The 16,932-nt window shown below is 38.9% G+C and overlaps 1 protein-coding gene across 1 annotated transcript in view; it reads right to left on the reverse strand.

Moving 5' to 3' along the window:
- QC (glutaminyl cyclase) overlaps nt 1-16,932 on the reverse strand; it is a 35,169-nt gene that overhangs the window by 3,998 nt on the left and 14,239 nt on the right. Inside the window, exons 4-7 of the mRNA XM_077389338.1 lie at nt 11,143-11,207; nt 9,726-9,789; nt 1,382-1,499; nt 949-1,046 (exon numbers count right to left, since the gene is read on the reverse strand). Of these exons, the coding sequence (XP_077245453.1) occupies nt 949-1,046; nt 1,382-1,499; nt 9,726-9,789; nt 11,143-11,207 (345 nt within the window). The remainder of the gene's footprint in view (nt 1-948; nt 1,047-1,381; nt 1,500-9,725; nt 9,790-11,142; nt 11,208-16,932) is intronic.

Consider the following 16,932-nt stretch of genomic DNA (forward strand, 5'->3'; position numbering starts at 1 on the left):
ATTTCATTCTTGGTTTTTTCATTCGTTCAATGTTTTTTCGTTCTACTTCAAATATACTTGTTTTTTATCTTTCTTTTCATTCGTTGGATTTTTTTTATCTTTCTTGTCATTCATTAGATTAGGGTTAGATCAAACCCAAGAATTCCTTAGGTTGGAGGTCGGGTAGGGTCAAGTTAGGATTCGGTTTATTTACTAGAAAATTTCCCCATTCTTGTAGATAAGCAAATTAGGCAGCTAATTATCTTTCCAATATAGCATTCTCGATACACGTGTCTCTTCTTCTCTTCCCAATGACCTTTTTGCTGATTATTGATGATGATTGTAATGGAGTAAAATATAATTTCATGTAATTCTTATTTGGTTTCTAATAAACCTGGTCAGGGTCTGCCTAACCCCAGCTTTGCCATCAAAAATAAAAACAAGATTATAATAACCATAAAACTTGTGGTTCACACACAAGCTCAAATCCAATTCCACCATTTAGTGTCAAAACCAGTTCTATCCAAGATGTAGTTCAAGAATTCCCACTCAACATGATTGTAATCCTTTTCCTAATCCATCATGTTGTCTAGGGGAATTTATACAAAAACACGGTACGCGAGGTACCTAATAACATTAGATAACTAAAAAATGACCAACACTTAAGATGCAGCGAGACATTTAGTTAATAAATTTAGTGGAGGAATCGGAATTTCGATACATCCTGATTTTACTAGAAAAAATGGTCTCACATGGAAGGACATTCAAATTTTCAATAGCTTATGGATGCAAACTAACAATCCCTCCTTACATAACTTCTCATGGTCTCATATTAAAAGTATTTGAGTTAGTGATAATGCTAATGCCCTGAACTTGCACAACCAAAATGCAGGAACTATGAAGCATACAAAGTTGAGTTTGACCTAAAAGAAGAAAGTCATCGGCCATTAACTCAAAAGAAAAAGTTACCTGCCACACATTTGCCCACACCTCACCATTTACGAACTCCAGTTCATTGAGATAAAAAACTTCATGACCTTTATATGTAACGATAGCTCTTCCTATAACTGCAGTAATAAACCATTCACAGTACTTTATCAGGGACATCAAAAAAGAAATATTCTGAATGTTAAAACTAAGACCGCATCATGGTAGAAGTTGAGCACTTCAATACATAGATTTCCTTAATCCAAGCACAGAGTTGATTACAATTTACAAGAGGTCCAACTCAACTCAACTCAACTCAACTCAACAAAGCCTTTGTCCCAAACTAGTTGGGGTCGGCTAAATGAATCCTTTAGAAAAATTTCATGAAGAAGGTAAAAGGAATCTACCCGGCTCTAATCCTGGTCTAACAGAAAAATAATTGGAAATGACACCAAGTACTGTGTATTTCAAATACCTTTCAGGGTTTGAGGGTCAAGCTGGTAGAGTGTCGAAGTTCCATCACTTCCAAATAGGACTCGTCCATCAGTTGCTAGTCCCCATCCATCTTTCATGGGATTAGTAAATTCCTCCCACTGCACCAAGTATGCTAGAAAGTGTTACATGGTGGACATGAATTTGTCCGCTCACACCAAGGAAGAATTTACTGCCAAAAACTTTGTAATAAGGAAGCTAAAAGGACAGATTCAACAATGTTAAAAAGAATTTATTTTTCAAAATAAATCTAGAAAATCTTCCAGTTTATTTCAATCATCCAATGATCAGATTTACTATTTAAACAGCAACAAAGAAAACCCATGTTGGGGTTGGGCCTGTAGCTCAATGGTTGAGGCTTTGTATCTCAACCTAGAGGTCGCAGGCTCAATCCCAGCTTACCTACCAAAAACAAAAGAAAAAAAGAAAAGAAAAACCCATGTTAAGGCATTATATCCCAAGTTTCATGCACAAATTATGAAGCTCCAAGCCGTATAGCTTGTTAACTCGAGCTGGGCTGGATTTAGGCAGAACTCTGCACATATTGAAGCAAACATACAGCCGATATTTCAAAGTAAAACAGCTACATTAGTAGGGATATCAAGGGCAATGATAAAACCGGTTTTTAAAAATTCAGACTCAGAGACGAACACAACCAAGGTAGGGGTGCAACTTGGGTCGGGCTCAACCTGAACCGTCGGGTTCAACTAGATTTTTTCTTGGGTTAGGTCGACACTTACAATTTTCGGGTGAGGTTAGGGTTGAAAATAGCTAACCCGAAAATGCAGTTCTTTTTTTAGATATTTTAATGCTTTTCGTATAAAGTTAATAAAAACCTATCGCATCTCGCCCTCTTTCCCAAAGATTCCATTCTTCTTCTTTTTTAAGTTTTTAATGTTTTTAGCATAAAGTTAAAAAAAACAAAAAAAAAACTAATACCTAATGCATGCTGCCCCTTTTTCGCATTACGCCTCTTTTACTTCGAGAACTCTCACCCGTCTTCTCCTTTGCAGAGTAACCCTCGAAGCCCTCTGGACACCTCTCAATTCAGACTCGAGAATTGCGAATGCGTCTTTCTCCCAAAGGCCTCAACTTCATACGCAACAAGTATTCGTGATTTTTTATTAGGTCGTTTTCACTCTTGAACATGGTATGGAGCAAAAGAAGCCCCACCTCAGGCCCTACACATACGACATATGTAAACCAAATATCCTTTCGTCTCAAGGCTCCATTCTTCTTCCTTTTTTTTCTGCCCTTCTCCTGATTTCATTTTTTTCGGCAACTTGGGTCGGGTTTGTTAGACGTATATACCCTTCATTAAGGGTATTTCAGTCATTCATTTTATTAAATATAATAAAAACACTTTTTCGTGGGAGGGAAAGTAACTCTCTCATTCTTACGACTCTCTTTCTCTCTGTCTCATGTAACTCTCTCCCTCACTCGTGTATATATATATATATATATATATATATATATATATATATATATATATATCTCACTCTTGCACCATGTAATTTAACATGGTATCAGAGCTTCAAGGTAAGATCTAAACCCTGATCCTAAAAAAAAAATCCCTAACACTCCACCCCTATCCCCTCTCCTCAATTCCCAAAACCCTAACTTCAAACACCCAAACCCAAAACCCAAATCCAAACCCAACCATAGCCACCACCACTAGAAGTGACCCAAATCCATTCTAAATATACCCAAATCAATTCCCAATATAACTAAATCAATTCCCAAAGCCCTTTTACATGATGCACATAACCCAAAATCCAATTTCTTGATTTCGTATACCCAAAACCCAAAACTTTTGTGTGCATATCCCCCCCCCCCAAAAAAAAAAAAAAAAAAAAAAACTCTTTTTTTCGCAAATCCTAAACCTAGCCGTGACACCTACTACCCTAAACTTAACCCTAACCACTCGCACCCCTTTCCTCCACCCAACCCTAACCCTAACTCCTCAAATCAGTCCATAAATTCCCTTTTTTTCATAGTTTCAACTTGTTTCTTCTTTATATTTTATTCCATCGTTGGTTCCGGGAAGTTTGTTGGTGTCTCTCCTCTCTTTCTTCTATGTTTCTGGGGTATTCTTACCTCTTTATTTGTCTCGGAACCTCGTCTTGGTGCCTTCGAACGTGACTTGTTCATGGATTTGATTGTATGTTGAGTGTCGGTAGATTTGGAAGTGGTGGTGATTGTGTCGTTGGTTGTGAGTGATTACTGTTGGTGTCTTTATTGGTAGTGGATGATTATTGTTCGTGATTTATTGATGTTCATATGTGGTGGCCATATGTTCGATTCTGTTGCCTCTTGGTTATTTGAATATGTCCATCGAGACTTGGTGCTCTCTATGTGCGCTTTCGGTGCATTGTTGGTCATGATTTGGTGATTGGTTGTTGGTGGTTATCAGATTCTTTATCAGCCATTCTATTGTTGGTGGTATTTGTTGTTGGTTGTTCTCGCCATTATTAATACGATTGCAGATTGTTGTAGTTGGTGGTTATTATGGCTTTAGAAGATTCCTCATCAAAGCCGACGGTTGATGGGGCCAGTCTTCCCCCTTCATCCCATTCATCTAGTGCTCCTTATACTCCTGTAGAGGCTCCTCTTCAGATGACTTCCATAAAGCTTGATGGGCAAAATTATCCTCCTTGGCGGAGGTCAGTTCGTACATATCTCCTTGGTCGAGTAAAGTTCGTTTTATTGAGAGTGCGTCCCCAGCCACCACAAATCCCTCCTATGCGAGATGGGAACAGGAGGATGCCGTGATTCGTTCTTTTCTGTGGAGTGTTATGAAACCCCAGGTGGCTCTGCTAATATGATGTATCTTGATTCCTCTAAGGAGGTTTGGGACCATGCGGCAATCTTGTACTCTGGCGCTGATAACGTCACACGGATGTGCGATCTTTTCTCTGACTGGCTTGTTTTCAATCATGGGGAGATGACCGCTGCAGATCATTACTGTTCTTATGTGGCTCTTTGTCAGCAGCTTGACCTGCTCATGCCGTTCACAGTAGATCTTGTTGTTCTTGCCAAGCGTCAGGAGAATTTACGTGTTGTTCGCTATCTTGACTCTCTGAGCCTCGACTATCTTCAACAACGCCAGCAGATCGTCGGCTCCGGCTCTCTTCCGTCTCTTGCTGACATGTTCTCTCGTGTACAACGCATGAGGGCTACTCCGGCCAGTGCTCCGCATATTGATGGGTTTGCACTTGCTACTTATACTGGTGGTGATCGAGGACGTGGTTTTAGTAGGTTTGGCCGTGGTCGTGATGGTGGTGGTCGTGGTCGTGGTTATGATGGTGCTGGCCGTGGTCATGGTAGTGATTCAAGGCGAGGTCGTGGTCATGGGTCTCGTTATTGTACCCATTGTCGTATGGATGGCCACAGTATTGATTATTGTTATGATCTACATCCAGAGCTCCGTCGCCGCCGTAATTCTACTGCTTTGGTAGCTGCTTCTGATGATACCCACCCTCCCCACCCTACTCCTATTGCAACACCTTCCAGTGACTCCATGGTGGTTAGTCGTGCTGACTATGAGGAACTTCTGCGCATCCGTGATAAAGGCAAGCAGCCTATGGCCACATTCGCTCAACCAGGTAGCTCGTCCTATTTTCTTTCTGGTTCTATCCCTGGATCATGGCTTATTGATTCAGGGACATCTCACCGCATGACTGGTAATTCTCATATTCTTTCATCCTTCCAGTCAGATATCTCTAGGCTCCCTCCTACTGTTACATTAGCAGATGGAACCAAGTCCCTGTCTATGGGGTTCGTATGGTGTCCATCTCTAATGATATTCATTTATCTTCAGTTCTGCATGTTCCTTCTTTTCCTGTCAATTTGCTATTTGTACGTCAATTAACTAAATCTCTAAATTGTTCTGTTTCTTGCTTTCCATCTTATTGTATATTTCAGGGTATGAAGAGTGGGACGAGGAATGGATTGGGCCATAAGGTTGGTGGCTTGTATTATCTTGATTCGACCACAGCTGGTGTTGCTCTTCGAACATTTGTTGATGCTTATCAGTGGCACTGCCGCTTGGGTCACCCTCCTGCAGAGACGCTTCGAAAATCTCATTTTCTTACTAGTTCTGTTGAGTCGTTGTCGTGTAAGTCGTGTGAGTTGGGAAAACACCATCGAGTGTACTTCCCTTCGAGTAGTAGTCGTAGGTCGTCGCGCCCATTTGAACTTGTTCATTCAGATGTTTGGGGCCCGATACGAACTCTTTCTTTCTGTTTTTCGGTACTTCATTGTCTTAGTTGATTATTCTCGTGCAACAAGGTTATTTTTGTTGAAAGACAAATCTGAAGTATTCAATGCATTTAAGTTATTTTACTTTGAGGTAGAAAATCAATTTAAGTCTTCCATTTCTTGTTTGCGTACTGACAATGCAAAAGAATACTTTTCTAGCTCTAATGGTTTTACTGACTTTCTTGCTTCACGAGGAATTATGCATCAATCTTCATGTGCTCACACGTCGCAGTAGAATGGTGTTGCTGAGAGGAAGTTACGATACTTATTAGATATGATTCGTACGTTTATGTTCCAGATGAGAGTTCGTAAACATTTTTGGAGCGATGCAGCTCTTACAGCTTGCTTTCTAGCGAATCGTCTGCCTTCTTCTAGTTTATCTGGTAGTACTTCGTTTTCTGTTTTGTTTCCTTCAGGTGATCCATTTCCCTTGACTCCTCGTGTGTTTGGGTGCACTTGTTTTGTCCACAACCTATGCCCTGGTCGTGACAAACTGGACTCTCGAGCGGAAAAATGTATCTTTTTGGGTTACTCTCGTACTAAAAAAGGATACAAGTGTTATAGTCCTCACCTGCGGAAAAAATTGTTTCTGCCGATTTGACATTCTTTGAGGATACTTCATATTTTCATGCCCCACCTCCGAGTCCTGTTGAGGTACCATCTTTGTTGTTTCCGCTGTCGTCTATTCCTGTTGAACCCGCGATACTGACTCCTTCTGTTGCGCCTGATTTGGAGTCTACAGAGGTCGTTTCTAAAACTGTACCTATAGTACACACTCGAGGGCCCCGATCAACTGTCTTTCCTACAGGCCCACCATTGCCTCCACCAGTTGATCCTCATCCTCAGTCGGATACTTCTCCATCAGGTAATCCTCTTGCATCTGATTCTCCCATTGCTTCACGCACTCGATCTCATACGACTGCACATCCCATCGCACAGTTTGTTTCTTATGAGCATCTTTGCCTTCATTTTGTTCATTTGTTTCGAGTGTTTCTTCTGTTTCTATGCCTAAAACAGTTTCAGATGCTCTTGCTCATCCTAGTTGGCGCTATGGATGCCGAAATAGCTGCACTTGGTTCTAATAAAGCATGGGATCTTGTACCTCTACCTTCTGGAGCGCAGCTTGTTGGCTGTAGGTGGGTCTTTGCTATTAAATACCTTCTGGATGGCACCGTCGAACGTCTCAAAGCCCGCCTCGTGGCCAAAAGATACACTCAGACATTTGGGGTCGACTATCAGGAGACATTCTCTCCTGTGGCCAAAATACCTCCAGTACGTGTTCTCATCTCAATTGCCGTTAATCGTGGTTGGCCATTGTACCAGTTAGATGTGAAGAACGTTTTCCTTCATGGCGATCTGATTGAGGAGGTGTATATGGAGCTAGGGGTGTAAATGGATATTCGGAAATTCGATTACCGTCCGCATCTGAATCCGTTTAAAGCAAATATTATCCGAATCTGTTTCAAGCGGATATTATCCGAATCCGTTTATGAGATATCCGGCTCTTAGCGGATGCGAATCTGGTAAATGGTATATCCGATCCGTTTAACATCCGAATCCGAGAAGTAAATCCTTTTTATTTATTATTAATACTATCATTAATATTTATTTTTAGTAATGACACACTATCTTTTGTTTCTATAAGTAAAGTGAATATTCTTTTTAGAAAAAATAAAATAAAAACAAAAATAGCCCAAACCCATTCCATCAAAATAACCCAAACCCATTCCATCATATACAAAAAAAAAAAAGGAAAAACCCAAAGACCACTACCAACACTATCATCCATCCCCATTGCCTCCCTCTCTCTCTCTCTGCCTTTGTTTTAAAAGGAAGAAGAGGATCTCATATATTTTAGGGTTTGAGAGTTAATTTTGTGAAGAGAATGTAGAGGTCTAGTTTTAGGGTTTGGAAAATTCATTCGAGTAAGTAGGAGAAAAAAGATAAAGTGCTGCAATAAAATGTTCGAATTTACCGGATAAACGGATACGGATAATATCCGAATTCGAACAATATCCGACGAATACGAATTCGGTAATAGATATTAAATATCCGTCGAATCCGAATCCGAATCCGAATTCGGATAGTGTATACTGTAATCGAATTCGGATATAGCCATATCCGCTCCGAATTCGATCCGTTTACACCCCTATATGGAGCAACCTCCTGGGTATGTTGCTCAGGGGGAGATGGGTTCTTTTGTTTGTCGTCTTCGGAAAGCGATTTATGGACTGAAACAATCTCCGAGGGCATGGTTTGAGAGGTTTAGTGATGCAGTCCTTCGATTTGGCATGAAACAGTGCGCAGTTGATCACTCGGTTTTCAGCTATCAGTCCACTGCAGGGTATATTTTCTTGATAGTATATGTAGATGACATCGTGATCACGGGAAATGATCAAGCTGGTATATGGAGATTGAAGACTTCCTTCAGGGAGAGTTTTCCACCAAAGATTTGGGATCCCTAAGATATTTTCTTGGCATTGAGGTAGCACGTTCTCGCTACGGGCTTTCTCTGTCACAGAGGAAGTACACTTTAGATATATTGGACGAGACAGGCTCTATGGGGGTGAAACCTGCATCAACACCTATGGATCCTAATGTTAAACTCTTTCCTGATCAGGGAGAGTTGATTGAAAACCCAGGACGATACAGGAGACTTGTTGGGAAGTTGATTTATTTGACAGTTACTCGTCCTGATATCTCATATGCAGTGGGAATTGTTAGTCAATTCATGCATTCTCCTCGCACATCTCATTGGGCAGCAGTAGTTCAGATTATCAGGTTCTTGAAAGGTACGTTAGGGAAAGGACTATGTTTCAAGAGATGTGGTCATGAAAGAGTAGAAGGGTAAAATGATGCAGACTGGGCAGCAGGATCTCCAGCAGATAGGAGGTCTACAACTGTCTATTGCACCTTCGTTAGAGGTAATATGGTGTCTTTGAGGAGCAAGAAGCAAGACACGGTATCTAAATCTAGTGCAGAAGCATAATACAGAGCTATGTCATACACCAGTGAAGAATTGATTTGGTTACGTTCTTTTATGTCAGAGATTGGTCTTTCCTCTCCAGATCCTGCACGGTTATATTGTGGTAACAAGTCAGCAATTTTTATTGCCACTAATCCAGTCTTTCATGAAAGAACCAAACATATTGAGGTAGACTGCCACTTCATTCGTCAAAGAATTCAAAGAGGCGAGATATGCACTATGTTCACTCGATCAGCAGATCAACTCGCAGATGTGTTCACTAAACCATTGGGGCCAGCTAAGTTAAAGGATGCTTGTAACAAGCTAGGAATGTATAATATATACATTCCAGCTTGAGGGGGAGTGTTAGACGTATATACCATTCATTAGTCATTCATTGTTAATCTATTTAATTATGATAGGAAACAACAAACAGCTATAAAAGACAAAGAGCAATATTGAAATAATTTAACACGAGCGAAACATAAATTGTTTAGGTAGTAACATAGTATGCTCAGAGTAATTGACACAAAATTAAATCACATGTAAGTATTGAAAAGGAAAAGGCAAAAGATCAAATACACCACATCTTACACAAGAATAAATGATTCAGAACAGGATACCATGAATTGAACGTTAATAGGGTCATCAGACAAATGAAGATTAAATAAGATTTGGAATTGCCAAGTTTGAAGGACCCGAGCATCATAGACCACATTAAGTCATGGATCACAATCAATTTAATCCTCCTCCATTTCAAGGGGGAGAAAACTTCAAAAGCTGCTATACAATTATTTATACAAAAGGCATATCTTCATCCATGATTCCATGCTCACACACTGTTTCCATTCAAAAACAGGTCAAAAGAGCGGGTATGATTTATTCCAGGCACAAACGAAGCCTTCATATGATTTTGATATTAAAAAAAGAAGCTAATAAATACAATGGGAAAAATGAATATCAGTATCACTTCCATATGAGGATTTATGCTGGCTAACATCACTCTCATCAACCCGTTGTTAACTTTTATCATCATAAAAGAAACTAATCAATAGTTTAAAAAGAAACGTATGAGTGTATATAAAGAAGATAAAGAACAAACTTTGCTAAGATTGTGTCGATCATAAATGAAACCAGTTTCCTTCAACCAAGTCACTTGGAACAACCTAAAATATGAACATCAAATTAATTATTATCAGAAATGTGAGCTGGTCCAGTAAACAGGACAAAGAGAATACTGCAAATCTGAAATATCAATTGTTGAAAAAACATGACAAATCAAACTACATGAAAAAGGTGAGAGACATGTTTCTGAATCATTCTTTTCCTAAATCACTAGTCCTCCTAAATGCGTATCCAAAGGTTACTAATGTTTTAAAGAGAAAAATCGTCTTATCAATGCAACCATAGATGTAGATTCAATTCAATATGAGAACAGCAAAATACAAAATATTGTGCCCCGAAAATAGCTAAACAAAACCCTAAAATCTGAGCTAATCAGCATGACAATAGTCTGTAAAGCACCAAAACAATAACATTCAACAAATCCCCTTGAATTTGCAGTTTCCCTTGTTGTGGAACACACTAGGCCCCATAGGGGAGCCACTGCCTAGAGTAGTTTCTACCTATAGGGCTCAAGAGTGGATAACGCTATTTTACATGAGGAGCTCAAGTATTATTCATATCCTTCAATCAATCAAGGAGGCGACTAAGACCATTTCATACAATTCTTCTCCTTGAAATGCTTACCCTCAATGACCACTTTCCATTTGTAAAGAGGTCCTATACCAAGATTCCTCAAAAGTCTGTCCTCACAGGAGCCAAACTAATGATCATTGATCAAATTTTTTATATCAAGGACTAACCACCCAATCAATGAACTCTTAGGGACCGTTTGGATACGCGGATTTTAGAATCCAGGTTTTTAGTTTGAAAACAGTGTAAAAGAGGGTTCATGATCAAGCTGTTGTATGCTGTCCTGACAGTGTTTCTTGGATTTTAAGTGAGAAATTCAGGCTTTAAAATTCTCTCCTGCATCCTGAGATTTCTAAAACCAGGAAATATGGGAGGATCTGCAACTCTCTTGCTGACGGAAAGAAAGGTGAGAAGTCAAAAACGACGGCTGGTCAGCTTCTTCTAGCTACAATTTTGAAGAAATCCCGGATTCTAAAATCCGCATATCCAAACGGCCCCTAATCACTAAGCATTCCTTGATTCTCTGTTTCTAAACGATTCACGCCATTGCAAACAGACAAATACCATAGCACTTGAACCCTCTCAAAACGGAGACAACTTCATTTATGCTTAAATTTATGCATGAATTACTAATGAAATAAACAACCACTTATGCTTAAATTTATGAAATTAAATAAAAGAAAATGATAGATCTGCTTCTATCAAGATAGCAAAGGCCAAAGACAACACTAAGAAGATTTGCTTCCCTTTTGTTAATGGGTTCTGTGTTCTACATCAACAGATCTAAGAACTAAAAATTCAACTTACACATGCTTCTTACAAACCTTTCACCAAGAAGAGTAAGACCTTCTCCAAAGTAAGATCGATCCATTTCATGAAGAGCCTGAACCTGAGGATATAGAAGACAGAAGGAAAATATGACCTCTTTTACCTTCAGGCACATATTAGTTGCAAACAAATTTGCTAAAGAAAAACCTAATCATTAAAGCACTCATTTCATAACTTCAGTTCTTGAGAATTTTTTTGTCAAAAAGATAGAAATACAAGAGAGAAAGATCAATAATTGCCTAGTGACTCATAGAGACTACCTTTTAGCCTGTTTTGAATAATAGGCATAAATTGTTCTATAATAAACATTACAGTAGCGGGAATTTTCCAAAACAAAGAGAACATCAACTTCTCATTCCACAATGATAAGGCAAACAGGATACCAATACCTCATCTAGAACTATCTTAGCGAATATGGACCATAGTAGATGTATAAAGCAGGATTGGAATATGTATTGCAATTTGTAAACCAAACGCGAATATGGACCATAGTAGATGTATATAGCAGGGTTGGAATATGTATAGCAATTTGTAAACCAAACTCATAGTAATTACTTAGGATTTTCACCCCTCTTATCATATGCAGTAGGTATTTATTCTTTTATTTCTTATTAAAAAAGACTAAATTAAACTACATTTCATATTCTTTAGGGGGAAATGGATGCATGCAAAAGCATAATTGAGAAAAAACCAACAGAACCGGTTAGAAAAGGAATAAAAACATAAGCCACTACCCCTTTAGCATTAATCTCAACAATTTTTTGCCAAAAGGGAAAATAAAATAAACACGGGAGAAATCAGAAATCCAAAACAAGTAATTCCCTCTTACACCTTGATTAAACATCAAACCAACAGGATTGGTATAATAAAAAGGATTGTTAAAGTCATTTATTTTAGAAGCACACAGCCTATCTCAACTTCATTGAATGAAATTTGTGACCTCTTCTCCCACTAAACATCATCTTGATCGCACTGGCATTTGGGGAGAGACATGTAGTAGACAGGACTTAGATGTGTATGATTTCAACCACCAAACGTGTCTTTTTTGAAGAAATGGTTTGGTGATGATAAATTCAGAAATGAAAACATCCAAAATTACATTTAAAGGGGAGGGAGGGAGAAGGTTTCCCTATATACAAAGAGTTTGAAAAACTATAGTCTTTGCCAATATATCTGCAATGGTGGTATTCACAATCCTCAGAATATGAAAAAAAAACACATAATATGATCACCAATCTCTTCAATAAAACTACGCAGCCTCCATGGTCCCACGTGATATAGAATTTGAGAAATCACCTTCAATGATGATGTTCTTACCCAATGTTTCAAAAATATACAACCCCATGAGTAACACCCGTACCTTTGCCTAGTTTGAATCATAGTACCAATTGGAAAAGGATAAGAGCATATAATCCCACCACTGTCATTCCTGCATGCCTTCCCAATGCCTATCGGGCCCGGATTACACAACAAACACCTTCAAAGATGATTTTAGTAATACTGGTGGTGTGGGTGGGGGAGCATCCCATATAGAAATAGGTTTCTTCCTTGGAATCTTACCCCGAAGAAGCTATTTTCCATTTCTTTAAAACCATTTCCATAAAACTCACTTCTAGCCAAAGCCCAATTTGCAATAATCGAGTTAATGTCCAGCATTAAAAGAGAGATGGGAGCAGTGTTTAAAATCGCGGATGCAGGCCAAAATGTAGCCAAGAAAAATCCTTGATGACTCGGTGCGAACGAGGCCAAGAACGCAGTTGACTCGGCTGAGTACTCAGTTGACGTTGTCATAACTCGGGAGAGTCAAAGGAGTTTTTATTGACTTTGTAGGGCAAAACGTTGGACGCAGCCTGGGGAAAAGGGAGTCGACTCGGGGGAGTCCATGACGACGTGGAGGAGTTTTAAAACTATGGATGGGAGTACAATTGCCTTCGAAAGTCTGAAAATTCCTTTCAAGGCATATAACCCAAATCACGCCAAAGGGAACCATTGACTATAACATCTTCCCTAATTTATCGAGAAGAGAAATATGCCAACCTTATAAGAGACAACTCAAAAACATGAATACCCAACACACCAAAAAAAAAAAAAAACTTGCTCCGAATAAAAGGAGGCATCTTACTATGGGTGAAAAGATGACTAACCCATGCCTCCTTAGAACCAATGCTTTGAGAGGCGTTTGATGTATGCCTCAAGGCAAGACGCAACCAAGATGCACAGGCATACACCTCAAGACCCGGGGTGTATTGAGGTGCAGTAAGACTTATGCCTCAATATGCCTCACAAGTTCTAACGGTAACATTTGAAAATTGAGTTTTAATTAGATGTAACAAAAGCAAGAGAAATTAATAATAAAGAAATACAAAAAAATGCCCACCGGCAGGAATTGGGTCAAAACAGTACAGATTTAGGCCGTAAGGGTCTTTTGGTAATTCCTGCAATTCTAGAAATTGAAGGAAATTGCTGTCCAGATCTATGGTAAGGGTTTAGGTAGGTAAAAGAAAGGTAATTCTAGGGTTTAGGTTCTGATTTGATGGTAGGTTTAGGCTATGAATCTTTAAAAAGGGTTTCAGGGCTTGAAATGGGTAAGAACTTGCAATGGGTTCAAAAATGTTTGAAAGTTCCAAATCTTGTGAGTATTAGGTGATGTTTAATCACTAAAACATTCCCTCAAAATCTCCAAATAAGATCTTGAAGAATAAGGGAGATCTATGGATTTTGGGTTTTCTAGTTTTAGGGTTCAAGAACAAAGAAAATAGAAAATCTAATTTATTAACCTTGTTTGTGCTGATTTGATTGAAGAAATAGAAGATAATATATGAGAGGAGATGAGAAAAGATGGTTCCAAACTACAAGAAGAAGAGAAAAGAAGAAAGCCCAAATTTCTAGCTTCAAGCAAAACGTTAATTCTATTCAATATTCAAAAAGCCCCTAAAATTGCTTTCATAAGATGTATTTATAAGAAAAGAAACACTGGAAGATAACTTAAAACCTAAGCAACTAATCTCAATCATTCATCTAATCCAAAGTAAACTAAATAAAGTTAAAAACTTACCAAAAAAAATAGTAATCCCGTAATAGACCTATGCCACTTCCTAAAAACACTCATAACTTGCTCAAATCACATCCAAATCATGTGATCTTGGGCACATTAGATAGGTAATTGAAAAACCTTTCTAATAATACCAAAAACACGCAAAACATATGAGATTTGATGCCTAAAAACTAGGCTACAAATAAAATGATGAAAAAAAAAAAAGACACCCATATTTGTGGCCCATGCTAGAGTCTCCACCATCAGTCTCGTCCACGTCTGTGCTTATAAACCTTGAATCCACGCCCACTGTTGATGTCTACATCACATGCTTATCCTTAACACCCTATGAGATCTTCTACGGTCGATATGTTGCTTTTGTCCTTGACCAAGACCCTTCAAGAAACAAGTTGTCACGTAGGTCTCGTAGATGCATCTTCACTTGCTGTGCTGAGAACTCTACAGCATATAGGCTTTATGATCCTAAAGATAAGGTCATAATCGAAAGTAGAAATGTCAAGTTTCTTGAAGATAGGTCCGATATACATGAAGAAATTGATGGTGACAAAGAAGCCTTAGAAGATATTACTGATACCCAGCCATTGATCAATACTCAACCACTAGCCTCACCAGAACCTTCCTCACCCAATCAAAAGAAGATGAAGGAAAATCCATTTCCCCTAGAAGAAGCACAAGAACACATTTCACACGGATTTCTATGTCTATTGTGGAGAAGTGTACAATGGTCAAAGTTGACCTAGACGAACCCCATACCTATGAAGAAGCCATTGAAAGTCCAGATGAAATTCAATCAATGATGAAGAATAATGTGTGGAAATTAGTAGACCCTCCACCAGGAGTCAAGCCCGTATGTTGTAAATGGGTATTTAAACGTAAATGGAATTCTGAGGAAAAGATAGAAAAGTATAAGGCTCGTCTTGTAGCCAAGGGCTATACACAAGAACTGGGTGTCGACTATAATGAGACCTTCTCACATGTTGCCAGAATCCAGAATATCAGAGCTTTCCTTGCATTATTTTCCTACCATGACTTTGACCTTTATCAGATGGATAAGAAAACAGTTTTCTAAATGGAAGTCTAGAAGAAGAGATTTACTTGATGCGACCCGAAGGTCATGAAAGAAAAGTCAGCAAACTCCTTAGGTCTATATATGGTCTCAAACAAGCATCCAGACAATGGAACATCAGGTTTCATGAAACCATAGGCCAAAAAGGCTTCATCCAGAATGAGCAAGATCACTCTGTTTACTTAAAGAAGGTGCGAGCTAAAGTAGCTATTTTGGCCTTATATGTAGATGATATTCTATTAGCAGGAAATGACACCAGGCTTCTCGTGGAAATTAAAACCTGGTTATTCAAATCGTTTGACATGAAAGACTTAGGGGAAGCAACCTACATACATAGGATAAAAATTGTCAGAGACATAAGTATCAAAAAGCTTAGTCTTTCTCAAGAAAGAAACATCGATACGATTCTTGCACGCTATGGTCTACAAAACAGTTTTGAGAACACGTTGCCTTATAATTCTAAGAGGAAATTCAGTTTCGAAGATTCTTGTAAATGTCCTAGTGAAGTGCTTGACCCAACTAAATTTCCTTATGCTTCAGCAATTGGTAGTATTTTGTATGCAATGATGTGCACCAAACCAGATCTAGCATACATTGTGGGCATGATGAGTAGACATCAGTCAAATCCAGGATTTGAGGGGAATCCAGTGGGCTCTTAGGTATCTGAAGATAACCAAACACAGCACATTGACATATCAGTCTGATCAATTGGATCTTATAGGATATTCCGAGTCGGATTACCAAGGTTGTCCATACACTTCCAAATCCACTTCTGGTTTCGTGTTTATTTTATGTAACGGAGCTATATCATGGAAGAGTAAGAAGTACGACTGTGTGGCACAATCTACGATGGAAGCTAAGTATGTTCCAGTGAATCGGGCCGCTAAGGAAGCTGTTTATCTGAAGCAGTTTCTTAGTCAGATAGCTATAGTGGACTGTGTTGAGAGGCCAATTAAGGTACTATGTGATAATAATGCGGCCATCTCTATCTCCCTTAACCCTAAATTGTTTTCCAAAGCTAAACATGTTGAAGGGAGATTCAACTACATTCGAGATATGCTACAGAAGAGGTTTGTTGAAGTTAATTGGGTTCCTTCCAAAGAGAATCAGGCCGATCCACTCACTAGGGCACTACCTGTTGGAGAATCTTATACTCACATGAATAACTTGGGACTGAGACTCACATAATATAAGGTCAGGTGGGAGACTGTAAGATTTGGTGGCCTAACATGCTCTTATTAATAAAATAATATTTTGGCAATTCAGTTTTGTAGCAGTTAAAGAACATGTTCTAACCAAGTATGAAAATGCTTAATGACAATAGAGCCGTTGGTAGCAAGTGTGTGTGCTACTTACCTTAGACCACCTACCACACTAGGATAGAGAACCTAGGGCAAAGTGTGGACACACTAGGCATAGTCATAAATTAGCTCAGGCCTAAGGGAGTGATAGGGTTAGCTTCCTTAGTGATTAATGACAGGTTAGTGATGCCCGTGTCTGAATCAAGATGTTGTCATGCTTCTTATGCACCTCTGTGCACATTATGAGCAAGGCATACTGAAGAACTTTGGGATAGGACCTTACAAGCTTGAGAAGTCCCGGGACCATGGTTATTAAAGCCATATTTTTCAAGTGTTTTATTTCAAAATCATTTATTTTATCCTA

Source organism: Tasmannia lanceolata, unplaced genomic scaffold, assembly GCF_043159265.1.
Source record: "Tasmannia lanceolata isolate RefF3 unplaced genomic scaffold, GAP_Taslan_0.1 ptg000008l, whole genome shotgun sequence".
NCBI classification, from domain to species: domain Eukaryota; kingdom Viridiplantae; phylum Streptophyta; class Magnoliopsida; order Canellales; family Winteraceae; genus Tasmannia; species Tasmannia lanceolata.